This window comes from Diorhabda carinulata, chromosome 2 (genome assembly GCF_026250575.1).
Source record: "Diorhabda carinulata isolate Delta chromosome 2, icDioCari1.1, whole genome shotgun sequence".
Lineage (NCBI taxonomy): Eukaryota > Metazoa > Arthropoda > Insecta > Coleoptera > Chrysomelidae > Diorhabda > Diorhabda carinulata.
In genome coordinates, this window is record NC_079461.1 from 23392297 (window position 1) to 23417181 (window position 24885).

The following is a 24885-nucleotide window of genomic DNA, read 5'->3' on the forward strand; positions in this document are numbered from 1 at the left end:
CAATTTTTTTGGCACTGCTTAATAATATTATTCTTTCTACCTACGGTAATACATAAATAAATTACATATTAGAAATTAGAAGTTACTGCTACAGAGAATGAAATAAGTTAAGATGTAATATGTCATTACTGTTGAAAACTTCCAAATCTTCTCTTGGTGAATTCACGACAACAACATAAAATATACATATAGTAGTTTGATATCAACAATCTGAGTTGAACCGTCGAGTCGCTGGTATAAATATATAAGTTTCAAATTTGATTTCACAAAACTGACGATTTTCTCCGTACAAATTCTTGATTTTATCACTGATAACCATATTTACCGAAATATGGTTCAACAACAAACCAATTCAAAGGAAAGCAATAAACCAGAGAAAAACAAAGCTCTCGATATGCTGACTCAAACTTTTATATATATGCTTCTATTCCAGATTATCTTCATTTAGATTTGTGTATTAAATCCATAATCTACGAATGTAGATATATTGTGTACTCTTTATTCCACTAAAAATCGGGAAGTGTTTTTTCCATTATCAAGGAAACTACTAAAATATAAGTGGAGAGGTAAAAAAAGAGAAGAAACCTTTATAAAAATTGAAACTATGTAATTAAGCTTGATTGGATCATTGAATAATGCACAATTTCAATTATTGAAACTGATATTCTAGATATTAAAAATAGAATATTTACCCATCACTAGGCCGGGATGGAAAGCAAATGACCAACCAGAAATATATTAGTTGACATTAGATTATCCATTGTGTGATTTATAGTAACTAATTTGAGTCGATTATTCATGTGTGAATGAATAAAATCGGTCATCGTCATAGCCGACACGGGGTAAATCACAAGTTATGTTTTAAGTAAAAAACCCAACTGAAAAGACTACACTATCGCTATCTGACCACTGTAGGTCAGGTCAGGTCGTGGGAAGACCATTTATTAGGTCCGGGTGTGTACAAGAAGAACCTTATCACTCACAATAAATAACTATATTAGTGTGAGATCTGTGTGAATCATACTTAAAATATAAATTGAAATCTAATAAAGTGCAATGACACCAAGCATTACATGAAGAAAATCCGATTACAGTTTTGCAAAGCAATTATGAATGAGACACATTCAATTTTCTCATGCAACAACATTTTGCTTGAATGGATTCATAACTTGAAATATTTGTCGGTATTGGTTGGATAGTACTCCACATTGGATGGAAGGAATATCGTCAGAGGAATAATATCCGGACCTTTTTTATGAGAGACACATTAAATGGTTCACTTCTCTATGGTATCAACCATTTACAGTTATAAGCAGAAATTTGATTTCAGTACTATGATTAATCACTTAATCATGCAACTAGGGTTAGATAATACCTGAACACTGTATCTCCGCAAAAGTGGGTGGGCGAAAGAGTTTATATTAAGTAGCAAGGTAACCGGAACTATTGCTATTGGTGCTATTCAAAGTTTATAGTTTGTAAGGATTTTCCTCAAATAATTGTAAACACTATAACATCGAATCAAAGCCAAGTTACAAAATATAACGCCTGAAATTATTCAAAGGTCATTTGTTTACAGATTAAGATGATGTCAGACAGCTGAAGGTTTCCACTTTGGAGAGGAATGTAGAAATGTTGAATTCTGAATTACATTATTAAATTTAGTAATAACTCTCCAGATTTGGCAACCAACGCTTACTGACTGTTTCCACAACTGAAAGAACGATTTTTGTCACGTAATGAAGTCACATCCGTAGTAAATTAGCGGTTTGAAATATTTATTTCGAGATTAGTTAGAAATGCCAAAGCATCGATGGGAAAAATATGTTAATCTTGATGAAGACTTAATTAAAAATTGAAAATTATCTCTTTGCCAACTTTTATTGTACGTGAACTCATCAGCCCTCGTATCCCATTTATTTCACCTTATTCAGTAATGCAATGCTTTCAGAAACCACATTACCAAGCTATATGTGCTTCTCTATGAGCATGGAAATAATATTATTTTCCACGGAATATATAAAAGATAACAAAATTTCTTCATTTATTCAAAGGAAACTATAACTCAAAATCGATTCAATTAAATTCTTAGCTTTCGCAATATCCGACAAAAGTTGAACTTAGATAACAAGATTTCTCATGACATATGCACGATTATAATCTAAGTATGTCGAGTGTTCAAGACGTGCCGAGTTTCTTCCATGAATAGTTATCATTTTCAAATTATTGGGGAGTCAAATTGGTGTATAGTTGGAAATATATGTACATTATTATAACTTTTAATCAACTTCTGTTTCGATGATTACATTTCCAAATCCATCCCTACATCTTAACTATACCAACAAAATGTAACACGCTCTTATTTGTAATTTAATTCAACTATTATAAAAACGCGAAGATTTAATAATTAAGGTGTGAAGTGTTGAAAATATATAATTATGTACATCGATATGGAATTATTTTGTCGTAGACGAAGAAGCTTAATTATAATGATATTTCTTATTAGAGTCATTTTACTAATATATATAACAGATAATAGAAGCTTGTTTTTAAAAATATTTCTTTTTCTTTAATTTTTTTTGTTCATGTTTTTCCCACTAGTAAAATGGTCCATCCCCCCAGAGGTCCATTGTAAAGGGATAAGTACAAGGTTCGCACTGGTACCCTGAGGCAACCTGAGGTACCCAATGTTAGTTATACAAAATGTTTATACATCCTCATACTATTCAGCCTTTGGCACGTGTTCACCTTAACATTAGGTGATCCACATAATCAATCAGACGTAATCCACATTCATAGCAAACGGAAAGAACTTTTTTTTCTCAAATTTGTTGGAGTTGCATATTACGGCCAATCAGATACTCGTCAAGTCGAATTAAACGATGTCGTTACGTCGTTTAATTACAGAGTTCCTACGGCCACCTTCCAGCTCCATCAACAGACCCTGGTGTTACCATATAGTATCAAAGCACTCGTCATGAAATTCTGATTAACAAACTAGGGTATTATGGAATCTGAGGCGCTCCTTGAAAATGGCTTGTATCGTACCTTGAATGTAGAAAATAACTAGTACGAGCCAATGTTTAAGTTTCAAGTAAATTGCCAGTTAACAGTGGTGTACCACAGGGTTCAGTTTTGGGTCCAATTCTTGTCTTTGTATTCATCAATGACGTCACAGACTTACGAATCACTGGTAAACTCACTTAATTCGCGTATGACACCAGTGTAACCTGGAGTGGTCCAGATATACAAGCTTTACATTATACCATTGTCAAAGATCTCATTACTATTATGTTCTGGTTTTACGCGAACGGCCTCTGTTTAAACACTGAGAAAGCTTTAGTTTTATCCTACAAAGCAGCTTCACCAGCTCTCACTCAACAGTGAATTAATACGGTCCTCAAATTCGATCAAGTTTCTTGTTCTATATATTAACGATGCCCATGAATGGTCATGTAAAGACCTTGGCGAAAAAATTATCCTCTACTTGTTTTTCTAATAAATCTGTATCTAAACAGCTCTATTGTCGTACTGCTTTAACAACTTACTAATCGTTGTTCAAATCGCATCTTCAATATGGTTTGCCTTTCTGGGGATCTTGTAGTTTGCACCTTCCCGAATCTATCTTCAAATTACAAAAAAGAACTATTCGTTAAATTTATGGTTTAAGTAGTAGAACGCATTGATTCGCAAACATTTTCACAACTGAACTGAAAGACCCATTCATAGCTAGAAGAAAGAATTTGGACATTTACTTAACTATACCCAAATTTGAACTGATAAAAAATTTCATCATCTTCAGTGTCAAAAAATTATTCTTCAGAATTAAGAATGGCAAATTCATTTAATAAGTTCCAAAGATTGACAAAGGTACTTTGGCTTGGAAGACCTCATTATTCTGAGGCAGAATTCTATAATTTACAATATACTCAATAGACTGGCATAACTCAATTTAGTATGAAGTAAGATATTATATGTATTATAATCATTATTATTAAGCCAAATTGTTATTTTATATTATCTAATATAAAATGTCGCTTTATCCGTAAAATTGTTAAATTTTCTATTGACAATAGAGCTTATCTCTCTCCCTCTCGCGCGCTCTCTTTCTCTTTCTCAAGACGAAATCAAATAAGCCTAAACTCGATGGGCTTGCGTTGTTTAATTACGGAGTTCCTATGGCCATCTTTCAGCTCCACTATCAAAGCTCTATATCATAATAATATTGCATTTTCATCCGATTTATACATACATACAAAATTTCAGCTCAATCGGAAACCGGGAAGTGAATCAAATTTAACTTACAAAATTTGATTACAGACAACGGGAAAGGTGAAACTAAATAAAAGCTTGTAAAGAAGAGGTTTGAACTTTGGGACAGAACATTAGATATTTATAAGAACAAAAATAAAAGAGGAGCAGTTAGAAAATTGTTTGCAAAATTGTTTCTCATATTGGTACCTTCTTGAATGAATCTCTAGAAATTCGTCAAATGACGACCTTCATAAATCGTTAAAAACTTGCCGAAAGAATAGATTGTGCTGTTAAAATAGGATTAACCTAAATACCTCTAAAAAGTTTTTTTCTTTCTTCTGTAAAACCCGAAATAGGCGTTTACCCGGACAGAGTGTCTCTGACCTAATAGCTAATACGGTTCAGTTTCATATCCAAAGTTTAAGACTTTAGGACCAGAAAACTGAAACTGGGACATGGTTATAATTTAAAGATATTTTTCTTTTACTAAGCCTCGATTCACATTTTCAACTGTTTATTTCATTTCGTAATCACATTTTGACATTTTGATTGTTAGCGGAAATGAATAAACTGTACGATCAACATGTCATTGTTTGTTCCAGATTATTCCGTGCATTTTTCATACATCGAGTATATGGTTAACACTTGGTTTAGCAATACAGAGATATATCTACGTTTGTCATGCACCGCTCGCAAGAAAATTCTGCACATTACCGAACGTATACAAAAGCGTTGCTGGGGTTCTAATTGTAGCAACTCTGCATCAAGTACTCAGATTTGTTGATACGGAATATACTACAGTAAGTATTTAATTTTTCCTCTCTTCAATATTGTAACAAAAATTAGTGACATATTATAAATGTGTAGAAAACTAGAAATGAATAAATTGTAAATTGGTAGTCCAACAATATACCTACAAGATTGTAATTTATCAAAAAATCATTTTTTTGAACAAAGTAGAAATAACACCTATCACTTTGAATAATATGATTTCATGCAACATCAATTTGGAGCAAACATAATAAAGGTAATAAGATATATCAACAAAGTAAGTTCCGTTTAGTTATATAAAAAAACATTTATAGATAAAGAGAAAATATTTATCGTACAAAAATCTACAACTAATTTTCTACATAGCTAGCGGAATGCCATAGCGTGGCACAAGTTTTTGTATGCCTTCTACATAGAAGATCACCTATTAAGTTTTCAACCATGTGGTGACATGTTCTTTCAGCTCTCCATCATTATGGAAATGTTTACTACCAAGGAACTATTTCAAGAGCGCGATCCGGGTTGTTCGGAGATTGATCAAACACGTCCTAGCCAAATTCCTGTACGAGTTTTTTTGTCACGTTCAGAAGTAAAGCATTATCGTGAAAAACAGACACTTTTTGACAGTAATCCTCGTCACTTATTCTGTGTAGTCTTATAGTATCAAATTAACAAAAATTTAATATATTAATATTTAATTTTCTGAAGTTCTTTTATTAGCTTTTGGTGTTGAAGTTTCAAAATTGAAATCTTAATTTCATGTTTCTCTTCACCATTTTTGAATTCTTATTCATGTTTGTTTTGATTGTGTTTCAACTCTAGATCATATTTTTCTTGCTGATGTTTCAGTTTCAGCCTTGATTCTTCCAAGATAGATTGCTTTCGAATGCTCATAAAATCTATTTTTGTCAATACAATTAATAAGGGAAGTGAAATTTTATCATTTTATATCATTATCATTATTTGTGTACATGGTTCTCATTTGAAATACCTGAAAGAACTTACTCCGGTTAAAAAATAAAATAAAAATAAACTTCAAATGAATTATAGTGAATATGAAAAATACGAAATAACTTAATTGGAGCATAGGACGCTTTATTACGCATTTGCCGATTTTAGGTTGTATACTTTGTGTCAAAATTTTAATCTCTGTTCTTACCAACGTCCACCCTTATAGTCCCTTTATCGAAAAGTGTAAGTGGAAGAATTCTGCGTCCTTTTCTATTCTCTACTTTCAAAAAATTAATGGCAACAAAACAGACCAAACTTGCATTTGCTTGCGTTGTATTTGGTTGTATTGTATTTCGAAGTATTTCAAAGATACGAAAATGGAAATGGATATTCACGTTTGTTAAATGTGAAAGTATTTGGAAAATGCCCAAACAGACCATTGTTTCGCACGCTTCTTTTATAAGAGCCGCCATTAATTTCTTAGCTCAAGGCTAACCAATCTCGTGTCCAGATTTTCCAATACAGGGAATTTATCTACCTCTATATATCATCGTGCGTCATGAATATTTCAAACAATTAAAACTCAGACAAGAAGAGAACTACGCTACTACTCTGTAGAAGGTTTCGAGACCTGTATGTAAGACCGTGAGTCAGAGTAACTGCCGCACATGCTCGGAACTGCGACGCAGCGCTGTCTTTTATAGAAATAGAAACGGAACTTACAATGTGAAGATACCTTGTTATAAAAATAAATACCAACCTAAAAAATCAACAATGTATACAAAATTGTAAAATGAAAACAACATATTCTACATAAAAAAATAAAATAAAATCTAGTAATTGAAAACCAAAGTTTTAAAGAATATTATGACTAATCAATAATCAAGTATAGCAGATGATAGATCGAATTAAATAATGATAGAGGAAATCGATAGAATCGTTAATAGATTTCAATAGACATCTAACCACATATACATAAAAAAAGAAACTAGCCAAACCAGTACAACAAATGAAGGCCATGTGAAAGTTGGAAAAAGTTCAGATAATTTCAGTAAACTGTAACTGACCTCGTTCAATCAGCGTTGCTAGCAGATACAACAACTAACAGTAAATTGGTGATGATATTTTTTATACCTACAGCTCTACGCTTGTTAGCTTGACGGTTAAAACTAAGCTACCAACAGCTACATTATATGCAAAAGTGTTGGTATAAATTAAATGAATTACACTACATTGCACTAAAATGAAATGCTTGGTATAAATGGTTTGAATAAATTCTCTTACTTATAGTGTTATCCTGTCCTTTAACAAAGTTTTTTGATATTAAGGGAATTGTGCTATTTATTTCATTGCATGGTTTGTTTGGAAGGAGGAGACTTATTTTAGTTTCACAGATAATCGCGACAGCTCATTACCACTTTTGATTGTGTTATTTGTGATGCTATTCTCTTTATAACTTCCTGGTGATCTGTGTAGATTGTTGTGAATCGACAATTTTATTTAACAGCTTGACAGACATCTCTATTACATAAATTCCCGCTTGGAGGATATTACATCCAGTTTTCAATTTGTACGACTTCTTAATGCTCAAGCCCTTCAAACAAACACCGCCTTTTATTAAAATTTCTTTTTTGTGTATTGTTCAATATCTTATTTTACTAAAATTTCGTTCTAATTACCACCTGTTCCTAAGACTGTATGTTTCAGTTTTTTCTTCATAAATCAGTTGTTTAAATTTATTGGTACACTCTCTACATGATAAATCAGGTCGAAAAGACATTTTCCTCTTGAAAAACGTATGAATAATCACTTTTTTCACTCTAATCGTTTTCTCGTCTTTAAAGGGCAACAAGCTGAGACAATCGAAAGTCAAAAGGGATATTGGATTGCATCCAATATCCCTCTTACAAAGAAACTGCACCTACGTGTACATAGCTGAACCACTTCAATAGTAATAAAACTTTATATTTCAAAAGCCTTTCCAACTGGAAATTGTCTCTAATAACACAAAAATTATACTAAAACTTTTATCAAGGGTAATTACCTAACATTTCTATATACCTTACTTCTATTTATCAAAGAGTAGTAAATGATTTTTTTCAGATAAAACTAATTATACGGAAATTTCTCCACTCTTTTAAATCGCATATCTCTTTGAAATCTTTCAATTTTAAAAATGATGAAATGGAAATCATGTTTTGGGAAATAAAAGTAGAGAAGGAATTAAAAAATTAAAAGCTGTCAGATAAACGAACGCTTTTAGTGGAGAAATAAAATTTTCAACTTTTTTCCTTTATAGAGTTTTTTAAAACGTTGTATAAATAATAAAATATTTAATGAGAATGTTTCCAATTCAAATCAAAGAAACTAAATATTTATTCGATGTATTTCTTACTTGTAATTAATTGGAAATTGGAAAACAATCTTCTGACAATTAAATTTCTAGTATCTTTTAATGATAGATGCAAAAGACAATAAGCTTATATTTTTCTTTGGGAGCATATTGAGAAAACTACAAAACACTGTACATAAAATCGTAGAATATGAACGTTAAAAATGGTTTGGCTTTTTCGAGACATGAATATTATAAGAGACCATAGAATATATGAGACACATAGTATGACAAGCTAGCGTTTCGAATGAACCTCGACCTTATGGAGGGTAGAGATAAGGAGGACAATCTCATATGGGGGCTTAACTTAAAAACTGTCCGCTTGTGGTAAACTATAATTCAAAATTTGACCAGATTGGCGCTCCTGTTTTACGAGATATCATGAACTTAGTTATTTTATATAGATTGAAGTATGCAATGCTAGAAAATTTAGTATTTGAAATGACTAAAATCCTTAAATAAATATTAGTATACAAAATCTAAACTATTCAAGTGGTCCAAAATAATTTTGTAAATTTAACCTAGAAAAGTTACTGTGAGATAACGCTGAATGTTAATTAATTATTGTGAATTTGTAAGAATCTTTGCAAGTAATTATGAAGTGTAAAGGATTTGATGGACACTTTCTGTAGCACAAAGACGGTTCTCCTTACCTCTACCCTCCATACTCGACCTATTGAGCTTCTTTTCCCGCTTGCTCTTTTTTCTTATTTTTTTTTAATTGAATGTTATCACATCAACTTGATAGAATAACTATTTGTATATTGAATTTGATTGAAGCGAATTTTCAACCAATGAACAACAGAAATTAGACTATTTTTTTCAAGAAAAAGACGCGTCAAGGTCCTAAAATGAAAATATATATCAATTATGGAGAAGTACGGTGTAAAAGCTGAATATCGAAGGGTGAATATGAAGCCAGGATCAACATTCATAGAAGACTTGAAAAACATAGAAATTACAGTCCCGGTCAAATACCACAATAAATAAGCGATACATGTCCCCCAAAAAACTAACAATGAAAAAAAGTCTTCTGGTGTTGAAAACACATACAAATACTGTTATAAAGGCAAAAACGAATAAAAATAATTATGATTATATAAAGTATAAATAGAGTGAATTTATGAAAAGAGCTGAAATAAAAAAAAACGAGAATAGGAAACACTCCGACATACTCACTACTCTATATCTATAAAGAGCGCGATGTTCTATATTCTTTTGAATTTCATTTGTAGTAGCAAACAAACACTCTTGACGATTAATGTTAGGATTCACAGCTAAACTAAGAAAATCTATCTTCTATAAAATTGAAGGAAAGAAAGGAAGGAGAAATTGCGCGAAATACGATTACGATGAGGATCTATCGAAATAACTGGGGTATGAATTTGTTCTATTTTTAAAACCTTGGACAATGTTTCTTTCGTTTACGCAAATATTATTCTTATTGTATCATTAAGTTTGTGGTTATGGCGTCGTTAACAACAACTAAAAAAATTGAGAATGGAAAAACGGAATAACATTGCAAGAAAAAAGTATCACAATCACTGGATTGCGAAAACTGTGATGCCTCTTACCATCCAAGCTGTGCAATTACGAAAATGTTGTAGCATGTTGCAAAATACATGCAAAAAATGAGGTTTTCTACAAAAATCTGATGAAAACCAACTAAAAGCAGACGTAAAGGAGCTATACGGAAAAAATTTTCGTCCGTTTCGCAAAAAAATTAAAGATGATGCAGTAAATTTGAAGATATCCATGCAGTACATGTCGGACGCTTTTGAAGATCAGAAAATGGCGTTCCAGGAAGCAATAAAGGAGACAAAGATGCTGAAAACGAAAGACGAAGCCCTAAAACAAAGATTACAAGTACTAGAAGCAAAACTGAATAAACACGAACAGAAATAAAAACAAAAAAAAATCTGGTGGTTGTTGGTATACCAAAACAAACTGAGAACAAACCTAAAAAATAATAAAACAGGTACAGTGAAACTCGGTTAAGTGGAACCTGGATAAGTGAGAAACCTCCATAACTGGAACTCATGCTGAGGTCCCAACACTTTGGCACTGAATTACCTCTGTTAGTGGGACGAGGTAAGCCTCTATATCTGGGATTTGTTCTTTCGATTTATCATCATAGTTACCTCTATAACTGAGACAGCGAGTAAATTTTATATGCATAAACCTCTGTAACTGAGATAACATTGTTTGTTTACTCATTCTTATTCTACCCACAAATTCCACACATAATTTCAAGTACGTAAGACAAAAATGCCAAAACGAGAGCTACAATCGTTATCATTACGTGAAAAACTGAAGTTAATATCCGTTTATGAAAGTGGGAAGACACGCGAAGAAGTTTGTGCCGAATTTAATGTGCCAAAATCTACTCTTTGTAGAATAATTCAGAGTAAACATAAAATTGAATCACAATTTTCTGAAGGACAAGGAAAACTAATACGTGTACGTTTATCAGAATATCCTGAACTTGAACAGTGTTTGCTAACGTGGGTCAAGCAACTTCTTAACAAAAACGTTCCGGTAAGTGGACCGATGATTAAAGAAAAGGCACAAGATTTCGCGCGAAGGCTCGATATTCATAATTTTTGTAGCAGCAATGGTTGGATGGAAGGGTTTAAGAAAAGAAACGGTATAGTTTTCAAAGCAATTTGTGGAGAAAGTAACGCTGTTGATTTTAACAAATGTAGCCAATGGATTGAAGACCTACCACTTCTATTACGCAATTATTCTGCTGATGATATTTTGAACGCAGACGAAACGGGTTTATTTTACAAGTATCTACCCGATAAAACTTTTACCTTAAAAGGTGAGTCTTGTCATGGCGGGAAACTCAGTAAAGAGCGCATTACAATACTTTTAGGTGCTAACATGTCAGGAACTGAAAAGTCTATCCTATTAATCGGAGAATCCAAGTCTCCGCGATGTTTCAAAGGTATTAAAACTTTGCCTGTGAATTACCAAAATAATAAAAAGGCATGGAGACATCCATTATTTTTTCTGATTGGTTGAAGAATTTAAACCAAGAAATGAAAGCCCAGAAGCGAAAAATTTTAATGTTTGTGGACAATTGTACTGCTCACAATAATATGTCCGAGCTAAGCCACATTAAACTCGTGTATCTGCCTGCGAATACGACAAGTAAATATAAGTGAAACGACAGTGTAGGTCTCTTGATGTCTCACTTAACCAAGTTTCACTGTACTAATGTGAATGAAAATCAACGCACGAGAAAAAGATATAGTAGCAGCCTACAGAATTACTAATAAATATACTTCACCAATACTCCTAAAAGATACGCCGATCATAAGCTAAAACCTTTTATGATTAAACGAGTAAAAGAAACAAAAGGTATAAAATTACAAGAGTGTGGTTTGAAGGATGCAAATAGAAATATCTACTTTAACGAAGACCTAACAAAGGCAAATCAAAGGTTATTCAAACAAGCATTAGACTTTAAGAAGAGAAATAAACTACTACAAAAATGGCAAGATTTTTCTCACGAAAAATGGAGGGGATAAGGTTATGAGAGGAGTGTGGAGAGGAGATGACTTGAAAATGTAAATAATAAAGAGTAAAACAAGTTAAAAAAAAAACATTAAGCTTAAGAAGCATAAGGAATAAGATGGCTTTAACGGGAACATTCATATCATAGTTCTTACTGAAGAATATGTGCATACTCATTAAATAATATTGCTAGAAGTTATCAGTGTAATAGTTTTGTAGTGCCACACCTTACATACTTACTACCATGTTGGGGAAATCTGCCTAAGAAATCATTAGAAAAATAAGTGTATAAAAATAAACTACTCACTACCATATAGCACCCCCACGATAAATTTTTATAGAACATTTGAAATTTTGATAAGCTAAAATAGTTTGAACAAGTTAAGCTAATATATCAACTAGAAAATCGTCACCTAAAAATACAAACAACTCTAGTGCAATTAAAAAACTGCCACTCTCACAATACAAGAAAGAAGGAAGAGCCAGTGAACAAATTTGTAAGAACAAAAAAAGCACAATACTCGTCTTTATACAGAAGTATTGAAATCTACAACAGAATACCGCAGACAATAACAGAACAAGATGTTGTGAAAAGAATGTGCTGTGACCTAAAAGTTATTTCCTGAAAATAGACTGAAATATTTATTAACTAAATTATAAGAAATGTGTTAATTTGATTTATATAAATAAAGATTTTGTAAACAAAATATATAATATTTTGTACACCCAATTTTCTCATTTGACATTCAGGGTGAATCAATAAAAAGTTATAGATAGATTTTCACTAGTTAATTAAAGAATTCAAATAGTGAATTCAAAGTAACTTGAACGTATTTAAATTTGCAATTAACCCATCAACTACTTTTTTGTTTTTCAATAAGTTAGGCCAAATATTAGGATTTACTGAGAGAAATCTTAGGTGGCTTATATCAGTAGTTGCTTATTAGTAGTACTGTATGACATTTAACATAATCAAAAAATTGAGTAATTTTTTCCAGTTTGATAAATGTATTATTTGAAGTTGCTATTGAATTGTTAGTTATTCTTTCGTGGGAATTGGTTTTCTAGGAAAAGCACTTCATATAAACAATGATGAAATCGTAAGAACTAGAAAAAATAAGAAGTATTTGGCCAAGTGTTTATCATATAAAAATTAGTTTATAGTTGAATGATTCAAGTAACTAGAGCACATCATAAAAAACCTGGTCAAGACATGAAAAGAACTACAAGTCGAATTTATGAGTGCTTTCTCCAACAACGGATATTAAGAAAGTGCTTAGTAATTATCTCGATACTACTAAAATTTTTAGGATGTCTGCCTCAACCTTTAGGAGAACAAGAATTTGCTACAGATTAGATATAGAAATTAAGTTTCGCTGGAGGTCTTACAAAGCGGTTTGACTGAAATAGTGTGTTGTTGTGAGTGAACCAAAAATCTTCAGATGTTTATGATAAAGGTTGAAACAAACCTCGAAGAAGATTTTTTTTGGTATTATCCTTTGAAGGGCTATTGGGTTGAGGCTCAAGAATATTCTCGGGAATATTTCAAAGGTGGTTACTATTCGTCCTTGAACCATAAATGCCGAATTCTACAAGGTCTCACAATTAAATGAGTGAGATGGATTTTTGCCGTGTTTTCATTAACCCCAAAAAACGACAAAAATTTTAGCACATAATGTGATAACCCTGCTGTATCCATTAATATATAGCTGCGTGCAATTATCAGTTCTCTCTTAGCTTTGAGTTTTATACATGGACGTGGCTCTCGTAATAAAAATGGAAAAGATAAATTGCGATCAAGTTTTGTGCGAAATTGACCGATTCAGCAACTGATATTAACGGAACAGTTGCTGTTCTTTAGATTCTATGCGCCGTAAACGAGTGTTTTATTGACATAAGGATGGCAGTAAAAGCCTGGAAGATGAAGTGCTAGGAGAGAGAAAAAAAATTATACGCGAAAACTTCAGACCGATATCAAAAGCGCAAAAACACCAAATGTCAATCGCAAAATAGGCTGAATGTGATGCTTCACTACTCGATCGAATTTTTTCAGCATGATGAGTACTACTATTACCAGTAGGACGCCGAAACGAAGCAAAGGAAGTTAACAAACAGTAAGTCGATATTGTAATCTGCTTCATTGACAGCCGCGCACACCGTGAATCAAGTATTATATCACGTAGCACTTGATAAACTAGATTAAGGTTAACAAAGTGCACCCAGACATCGCGTGTTGCATTACAATAGGGCACCTTGCCACTACTCGTTAAATTTGACGCAGTTTTTAGGCCGCAGAAAGATCCTGGTATCACCAAAGCCACCATATGCGCCAAATATATATGCGACTTCTTTATGTGTTCCAAAAAAAAACATGTCCCAAAAATTCCAGTGAAAGACAGACTTTCTATAAAATCTGGAAAAATTACTGAAATCAGTGTTTTAGTGCGGAAGAGAATTACTTTGAACGTTGCCAATAATAATTGTATGATAAATAATTTTTACAGCATCAATCTCATTTTTCAATTATAAGATCTCCTGTCTGTAAAACATTATTCAAAATCGTTTGATACCGTTTGCAATGTTTATAAGAAGTAAATACCTACATTTTAATGCACGATAACCGAAGGCCTCACAAGAATTACTTGAATGAGAGCAACATTCAAATCTGACAGTAACCATCGTGCTGTTTCAAATCCAATGGTATTGTTACGAGCTCGTCCACGACATGGACCGTGAAGGCGATCCTAGTCGATTATGATCTAAGAATCTAATGTTTGGCGGATGCGGCGGTTCTTGGGAAAGCTGTTTATATGTTTTATATATTGCGGCGGTTTGTTTATTACCGAGAAATCCTTTTTGTTTATCAGGGAGGAGTTCCGTAAATAATCTGATGTCATCCCAAACACATTGGGAGAGACAAGTAAACGGTGTGTCGAATAAATTAATGTTCGGAGCTAGGAGATAAGCATTTATTAATAAGTATTAGTGCATAGGTTAGTAAATAGTAACTAGTTTAGTGTGCTTTGTGTTAGAGTGTATATAAATTAGAAAAGTAGTATAAATTCACCCCACCGCTAAAAATTAGTTCGGCATCTTGTACTTGCCACCATGATTGTGCAAAAGTAAGACTGTAAAGTTTAGTAGATTATTATAATTTTTAAATTTTATGCTTAATTCTTCAAATTTTATATTAAAATAAATATTTGATGGTGTATTATTGTCTAATAATGTGTATTTATATTTTCTTAAATTAAACAAAACCCCAAATTCTCAAGTTCGATGTTAATTTTGGACAAGAGATTATTTATTCAGTAAAGATTCATATAAATAATTTAGAATATTTTTTTCAGAGACAACATACAAAACACTGAGGTTGTCAAGGTTATGATGTAACGATAAAAACAGTTTAGTGCCTACTTTGAAAGCGTTGAAATCGTTAAGATAATATTTTCACTTCATTTTGTGAAAGTGTTTCGTGAAATTTAATATTAAAAAGCTTTCTGTGAAGTCCTTTATATTATTTCGACCTTACCCTCGGAGAAAATCAATTTGATATCTAATGGCACTTGAAAGTTAATTATCAATTTTTTCTTAGAAATATCAGAAAAAACAGAAAAATTACAACTCAAAATCGATCAGGAAAAATAATATAGACAACAATTATGAATATAATGGAATCAGTGTTAAAATAATATTGTTAATTTACACACGAAATAATTACTGTTACTTTGACTTCCGAATTATTCCACCACTCTCAGGGGAACCATTAGAATCTGTTAATCATTAGTTAAGTGATTCAAAGTGCCTTTATTTATAACAAACACACATCTACAATTACATATTTTTATCTCATATAGAAGTAATTTTTGAATAACAATAAATATCCTTATCTACTGATTTTATAATTATTAATATGTAGTTATTATTGTATACGATAATATTCGGTATTTAAGGCAGTTTGTACACTGATACTGGGTTCTTAATAATTCGATATTCGTCGAATACGCTAGTCAGGTTATTGAAACCACATTTATTTATTCTTTTGCGTCATAAATTGTTTTCTTACAAAATTGTGAGTTGAGTTATTCAACTGATATAGTCAGATTGAATTTCCAAAATTGTCGCATATCGAACGTAACCATTTCATTTCAACGAATGATTGGAAATCGAACTCGGTGACGTGATTCGTGAGTGGAGATGTTCCTAAAAAATCGAAAATCTCATCCATAGAGGACTACTACAACGACTTTTCACAACGTCTAACGTCTAAACTTAAGACAAACATTGTTCAGCCTCAGCCTTATAGTTTGGATAAGGAGATGTTTAAATTCGTAATAGTTTTGAATTCATTTTGTCATTATATGTCTATCGATGTATTCATTGATTTGGACTTTGATCTAATCGATCTTTCTAGACCAGAGAAAGGAAGCTGTTTTATATTCCATAAAAGATTAAAAAACAGAAAATCAAATACAAATATAATTGTGATAATATGGCAGATTTTAAACCAGAGTATTCTAGCTGCTTACCAGAATTCGACGGTAACCCTAATGAACTACGTGTGCGAATCACTTATTAACAATTTTTACTATAGAACTCAACTAAATCATTTTCAAAATTCTTATTTGATTATTTTCTTAATTTCTAAACTTCGTCATAGCGCTAAACTGGTTGTAAATATGCAAAACGTCACTTAGAGACACCATTTCTAGAAATTTTGCAAATCAAAGAAACGAGGCCAGCTTAAATCGTGATCTTGTCATGATGAGACAAGAAAATAAAGAGAAATCTCAACATTTCTATGACAGAATTTTACAAAGTTTGAATTCAATAAAATGCAGTTACATTGAGTTACATGAAGAAACACAACACAAAAAATTTTTAAAGAGGCCGGCCTCATAGCCACTACATAAAACCTCAAATAATATCTCTTGGAAATGTGAATAAAAGTGAAATATATATGTATATACATATAATATATAGTATGGAGAGTAGCGATCGATTATAGGCAATCGAATTATAAAACTATTGATAAAAAATATCCTCTCCCTTATATCACCGATTTGCTAGACAACTCGGTAGATGTCAGTATTTCACTACCCACGATCTGGCTTCACAAGATCGAAATGTATAAAAATGAAATTGAGAAAACGGCGTTTAATGCCATTTGGCCTTAAAGGAGCACCAGCGACGTGTTATGGACAAGAAACTACGTGGTATCAAGAACGAACAATGTTTAGTTTATACAGATGATATAATAATATGTTCAACATCATTGCAGGAACGTATTGATTGCTTAAAAAATGTTTTTCAACAGATTAGAGATGCGGGTCGTAAAACCTAATCCTGATAAAATAGAAGCTATAAAAATTACCCAATACCATCTAGTACTACTCAAATTAAGGGATTCTTAGAATTATTAAGCTACTATCGCCGATTTATTCAAAATTTCTTTAGATAACGAAGCTCTTGACTATATGCTTGAAAAAAGGAGAAAACAAACTACATAAACAAGAATTTATCGATTGCTTTGAAACATGCAAAAATTAATTAATCAGACGATTCTACAATACCCTGATTTTTCCAAAACTTACTACAGATACAAGCAATGTCGCTCTTGGAACAATCCTTTCTCAAGGACCAATTAGTAAAGACTTACCAAAAGTTGTAGACTCACGCAATGAACAAAACCTATAACTTTTTAAATGATTTAATTGATGATTTAATTTTTGATTGATATATCATTAACAAACGAAAACACAGACAATATATCTTTAAAAGTACAGGAAAAGAGAATAACAAATATCGAACCCGAACAACAAACCAAGATACTACTGTAGTAAAACAAGGACAAAACAAAATAATTATTAATGACGTACTTCATTCAACAGTTACACCTAAAGACAAAATTTTGTTTGGAAAGGAAAAACTAAATGCTCAAATCTCTAATAACACATAAGATGTCATTCGCCTCATAAAAACTATATCAACCCAGATAACATTCATTATATTCAATTCGCAAACATATTTGAAAAATTTTTAGTAACCTTGCAAATTTTTTTCAAACATTCTTCTATAAAATTTAACAGGTGTACCAAAAGACTAATATATATAACAAAAGAAAACGACATAAAAAAAAATATACAAACTTATCATGAAAGTAAGACGAACCACAGAGGGATAGAAAAAACCTACAAGAAAAATCAATACAAACTTTCGTAGGTAATATCGATATTTGCCACAAAAGCAAAGACCACAAAGAGAGAACTAAAATACTATACTCTAAAATTAAAAGACTTATTAAATGTAAAACAAAAACGAATTGAAAAAATTAATAAGATCCGTTACGATCCATTGATTTTTCAACAGAATTAAAAGACATATGTTAAAACTCACAAAATACAGAAACAGGCAAACGCATTCAACAAATCCACAACAATAAATAAGGTAAACGCACAAAACAAAATAATTTCGAACAACTCAAAAACGAAAATGGGCCATTTAAAACGACCTTTACACAATACTTACGATTTTCCTAATTAACTCTTTTCAATTTCTTTCAGATCGCTTGAAATCCTGGGATCCTCACAAATAAAATGACCCTAAAAACTTTAAATAATAACAATTTTAAACTTACACGACTAGAATTAGAAACTGCAAAAATGATTGATTATTATCATAATTTAATACTTATCAACGATGTCGACAAATACATATTTCAAAATATTTATAATAAAATAACCTATTTTATTTAAAAGACAAAACCGAAAATAAATTACGAGAAATATTGCCCCTACCAATAGGAATAAATTCAGGAAATGTATTGCCATTTAGAAAATTTATAAAAATTAATAGATATATTTCTAGTAATAGAATCACTTACATATTACGAATACCTACAATTTCAACCGAAAATTTCGATTACTATCACTCGTATCCAATACCAATTGGTAAGTAAGATCGATTAAAAGCAGACATTATTGGAAAAAACAGTTATCAATACGTTTTTAAGAGGAAATCCACTCCTAAATTTTATCTGAAGAATTAGTACTTCTGCGAAAACATCGAACTACAAGACATTTAACAAACTAATAAATATGAAAAACACCTACACTTGCTACAAAACACGTATCGTCATCAATCATCCATTCGTCGAGCGATTAGAATAAACAAATGATTATATTTTGTTTGATTAAATTGCCATTTTTTACTCTCAAAGAAATATTTACATTAAATTGCCAAAACCAAGAAGAAGTAATAGAAAATACCTACCTTGTCGATATTCCACCAGATTGTTATTTCAAATCAAGCCAAATTAAAAACCAATACCCAGTGTATGAACAATAATTATTTCAGGAAAGATGAAAAGAATATTTATGCATAACGCTTAATTAATGTTATTTGCTATTTCTTATCAAAATTATGAAGCCTTAATAAAGCATCAATAATAACTCAATACATATACAGGGTGATTCATTAAGAATGTCCAATCTCTGAACTGTAGATTCTAGACCTCAAAATATGATGAATTACAAACTGTACCGAAATGTTTACAACCGCTTAGGTGAAAACGGGTCTTTACGCTCTAAAACTGAGCACGGTGCTACAAAAAAAATCACTGCCGATGAAGAATATTAAATTTTAATTTGTGTTACGGAGAATCTAGACATCAGTATTAAATCTGCAAACAGGTATAAGCCAATCATCTATTTTTAGAATACTGAAGAGGCAAAAATTTGCGTCATTACAGTCCTGTTCAGAATTTATTACCTCAACATTCACCTAAGCGTCTACAATTTGCCCATTTTTTGCAAGATAAACAAAATGTTAACCCAGATTTTCTGGATACAGACGAGGAATATTTAATTATAAAAATAATCATTTGTGGGATTCTGAAAATCCACATGCAATGAGGGAAACACATTTTCAGCACGAGTTTAAGGTTAACATTTGGTGTGGTGTAATATGTGGGTATTTAATAGGTCCTTTTGAACTGCCAACCAATTTAAATGGACCTCTTTATTTAGATTTTCTTCAAGAACATTTACACGAATTACTAGAGGATATACCTCTCGCTTTAAGACAAAATATGTAGTTTTTGTACGACGGAGCACCACCACATTATTCTCTACAAGTTCGTCAATACTTAAACGAACAGTTTCCGCATCGATGGATTGGTCGGGGAAGTGAGTTTGCTTGGCCACCAAGAGACCCTGATTTAAATCCTCTGGATTTTTCAATTTGGTCGCAAATGAAGGCATATTCTTTACAAAGAAAAAATTACTTCTTTTCCACAACTGCGGCGGAAAATAGAAGAAACCGCGGATGTAATTAAAAATTAAAATGCGGATCATAAAGTGTATTGAAGTAAGAGGTGGGCATTTTAAGCATTTGCTTTGAAGTTTTTCATTTTTGTTTACAAATTTGTTATTGTTACATATTTAAGGAATAATAAAATTGTTTTATTAAAAAATTAAAATTGTAAGTTTAGCCCAAAAAAAGTTTACTTTGATTTAATTAACACAAACAAGTGTAGCTAGCGCCCTCTATTAGCAATGTTAAATTAGAGTGCAAATTATGATTCCTCATGCCAAAAAACATGAAATTGCGCCAATTTTTAAAGAGAAATTGTGAAAACATATAAAATTATTGCGAAAATTAAAATTTAAACTTTAAACACCCCGTATCTCGGAAGCTAGCAATATTTGCATGAGGCATGCTGAACAGAATCATCATATTTTAAGGTCTAGAATCTACAGTTCCGAGATTGGACATTCTTAATGAATCACCCTGTATATTCATACTTTCACAGTATAAGGATAGAATGGAGTTTGTTGTTAATCTTGTTTACTGTCAAAAAACCAAACCGTGTTTTCTGCAAAAATCTAATATCACAGTGTTGTTTGGGGATTCTAAATATGTATTTTTTTATGATTTAGATAAACGGTCAATATCATGCTAATTTGTTGACGTGCATTTATTAAAGAAAATAATTTTGTTCCTCACAACAATGAGCTTGCTCATTCGTCTGCTATTGTGGCATAAAAACTATCCTAACTACTTATACTACGATATATTTCGTCATCTGATATATTCACCTGAAATAGCTCCCACCAATTAATTTTCATTCCTATTTTAAATGGTTTGAAAATCTTGCTGGACTAAGTGCTTAGAATAAAAAGGAATGAAAAGTCACCACCCCTTGTATACCTGGGCATGTTCTGTGTACTGTGGAAAACATAGTTTCTGCGCCTTAATATCTTTTCATTCATGTGTAATACATTTTTTTTACAATTTTTCGTTGAATCAATTCCTGGCTATATAGATACCTCAACCGTTAAGTCTGGTTTGCAATATAGAGAAAAAAGACTGTCTCCAACATTATTGCATCTCTTCAGTACAATTCATATGTACTGCACCTTTAGGATGAACTTGATCGGCAGATAAACTATGTTCACACTTCAACTTCAATGAACTTATAACTTAACAATTTTTGTTATTTTAACTCATGTAACAATAATAATGTAACAAAACTACAACTGATTTTTACGTAACTCCACATATTAGTGGTAGTAGTTACATATTTATGAAAAATGTTTATTTTGTGTAAATAACATCTTGACTTGTTGAAATACAAAATATAACAATGAATAGGTTTTAACCACTCCAAGATAGCCGAAATTATTCCATTAACTCATATTTTGTAATGTCACTATTTTAGTTAGAGAATTCCGAAAAGAGATTCATATATTTGGATATATAAAAATCAATTTATTTTGTTTTAGGTTAACATCACTTGGAACAACATTACCACTCCAATATGTATTAGAAGACGAGCCGAATGGATAAACGAATATCTAAATGAAGACATTTATTTTGTGACTTATTTCATGTTCCGGATATTATTCGTCCATCTGCTTCCCTGCATATCCTTAGTAATACTAAACCTACTCTTATTTAAAGCCCTAAGAGAAGCTCAGAAGAGGAGAGACATCCTATTATCATCCAAAAAAAATCAAAAGAATGAATGTAAAAAATTAAGAGATTCGAATTGTACAACGCTCATGCTTATAGTAGTTGTAACAGTATTTCTTGTTGTAGAAATACCATTAGTAGTTGTTACTATCTTACACATAATATCTAGTACAGTTTTCGAATTTCTAGACTACGATGTTGCGAACACATTAATTTTATTCACAAATTTTTTCATCATATTAAGTTACCCAATTAATTTCGCCATATACTGTGGCATGTCTAGACAATTTAGAGAAACTTTCAAAGACATTTTTATCAAAGATATTGGAAACGCCAGAAACGGTTCTTCCAAGTATTCCATTGTGAATGGCCCTAGAACTTGTACTAACGAAACTGTTTTGTAAAAAAATTGGAAACTCAAAAAATGAAAATGTATGACGCTTAATAAATTGGATTTAACTATTTTTTGTACAGTCTGTATATTTCTACATTGTCTTTCTGTAAATAGATACATTAATACAGTATCAAAATAATCTGTGTGACCAAAGAAAAGATTTATTTACATCTAGAAGTCAAACCGGAATGAAAAGGAAACTAAAAAATAATAGATTTATTAGCTTCCCGTATGATTCCAGCCTTGCTTGTTTATAAACTAATTCCTAATATAATTTCGATTTTAAAGAATCAAGTATTTGGAAATTTTAGAAAACCTATTTTTATATGAAAGAAAGCTCTTTAGATAAGTTGTTTGGAATCAACATTTAGATTCATATATCATTGATCAACTATAATTTTTTCATATTTTTTCATAAATCAAGTGTATTGATATCAATATATATTTGTTAAAATGAACTGTCAAACCCCACTTAATAAGATTTAAATAGTTTTTAAATACAATATTAAAAAAGTTTATGTGATTCTTTGTTGTGAAAACAGCGAACAATCAATAAATATGGCTCTGTTGAATGTATTGCGTGGTGTTGATTTCTTCCTACAGGAAGCATTCGTTAAAATAATATACAAATCTTTGGATGAAACTGATGCAGGACCTTTGGTTGCTTTAAATTCAATAGATGCAGATCTCAAAATTTAACTAAAAAATGTAAAATTTTTCACGCTTCATAAGAAATTAACGAAGCAAGTTGATTGCAGCTATATTTGTCTTTAGGGGAGCTAATCTTAGACAACAGAAATTTTTATAAATCAACAATTCATTTTGACGAAAGCACTTTAATCAAAAATGTTGTTTCACCCCCCAAAACTGTCGAGATTGGAGAAAAACTACAACTAGTGATAAATAACTAATGTTCGACATTCAAAATTTTTGGGAAAAAAAATATCTCAACTTATAGCTATAGATCATTCACAATAACTATAATAAAAGAATTACGATTATATAGGCGATATAAAATAACTTGAAATGACTTATATATTTTTAGTTTATCAATTGATTTATATCTACTTAGATTATTACTAATACTTATAGCAAAAAAGAATTATACAGACGATACAGAAGTATGAGAATATATATGATAAAAAAATGAAATAATTTTTAGTCCAGCAGTTGGTTTATTTCTGGTACTCCTTGGTGATTACTTTATTTAACCTCTTTCCCCTTCGAATTTCGCATAGCACGCCAATGGGGTCGCTTGCATTAGCTCCTCTGAAGCATGGGCTAAGAATCTCCCTTGATGACATATTTATCCGTGTAAATAATCTTTGATGTATCGGGTACATAATCACGAGCGTAGATACATCCAACTCAAGTGGGATATTGGTCGGTCTGGTCGGTTACAGCACTAGGAAGCAGAGTGGTGCCGGTTGGGTTTTATACTTAATTATAACGTAACTACTACGTTGTAACATATTTACCACGTTAAGTTGAATTTGTTGTGGCACCCACACACCACTGCACTCTTGCACGTGCACAGTGCCGCGACCATTAAGATTCGAATTGGTCAGTTGATATAGATATATTTATCTATAACAAGAAATGAATAGTTTGACAAATGATTTCAATATAAGGTATATGAGCTTAGATATCAATTCTAAACAACTTTTCCCAATAACTTTGTTTTATATTTGCCACATAAAACACTTCTCTCTACAATTTTTTGGAAAGTTCCGAGGCATACTTGCACTTTAAATGTTAAAAATTAGTTTTTTCGTTAAGCAAGGCTAAACCGTGAATTATATAAATTGGAATAGAAAATGTTTTATGTCCTACAAGATTCATTTCACCCAAACGGGGACTTGTATGTATACATCATTATTATAGCACTGCACTCCTAACTCTGTTAATTGAATCCCTGTAATGAATTATTGAGTAGAGTCTCATCAATAGGTCTTTGAAAATCATTTTTAATTAAATGATGATGAAGAAATATTTTCACCCCAGATACGAAACGAACTCTAACGCTACGAACGTGAGTCTAGAGAGCCACTCTCGCCCAAGAAATTGAAATTTAGAGTTAAATGGATGATTCAGAAAAAATGAGAAGATTAAAAAGAACAGAAAGAAAATGAAATTATTAATAAAAGTTAATTGCTACAATTCGTATCACCAATAGAGATAAAACAAAATGAGATTTTATTGAAAATCATTTGAGATGTTACATGTCTTTCGAACCTCTCTTATCATGTCAGTTTTAGCAAATTTCTCTCAACAATTTTAGAATTGCTCTTCAGTTAATGGTGGCACAATTTATTTCAGTACGGAATTAAGTTAATTATATCCAATTCAAGTTGACCTTTTCTCTAATGATCACTGTTGAGAGCACATCTCGGCATTGATAAGGACGGTATAATTTTGGTAAGGAAGAGAATTGAATAACCCCACAGTTACTCCCAACAATCTTGTAGCTATCTCCAACTACATAAGTAGAGATTAAAGTTTGTACAAAATTAGTTGAGGAAATAAAAGAACAAACAAAAAAAATCGTATGTTGCGAGATATTAAGCCGATCAGTGACGTACACAAAATTGCGAATATAGATTATTAGAAATTTCAATAAGCTATG

At 31.5% G+C, this 24885-nt stretch overlaps 1 protein-coding gene across 3 annotated transcripts in view; it reads left to right on the forward strand.

Moving 5' to 3' along the window:
• Positions 1-24359, forward strand: part of LOC130904095 (sex peptide receptor) — a 258893-nt gene extending 234534 nt beyond the window's left edge. For 2 of the 3 annotated variants that reach the window (XM_057816655.1, XM_057816654.1), the window contains 2 exons: positions 4857-5054; positions 21676-22428. In XM_057816655.1, coding sequence (XP_057672638.1) covers positions 4857-5054; positions 21676-22269 — 792 coding nt within the window. In that variant the 3' untranslated portion in view covers positions 22270-22428. Of the gene's footprint in view, positions 1-4856; positions 5055-21675 lie in introns of all 3 variants that reach the window. The other variant, XM_057816656.1, reaches the window with a different exon arrangement.
• The last annotated feature ends 526 nt before the right edge of the window (positions 24360-24885 follow it).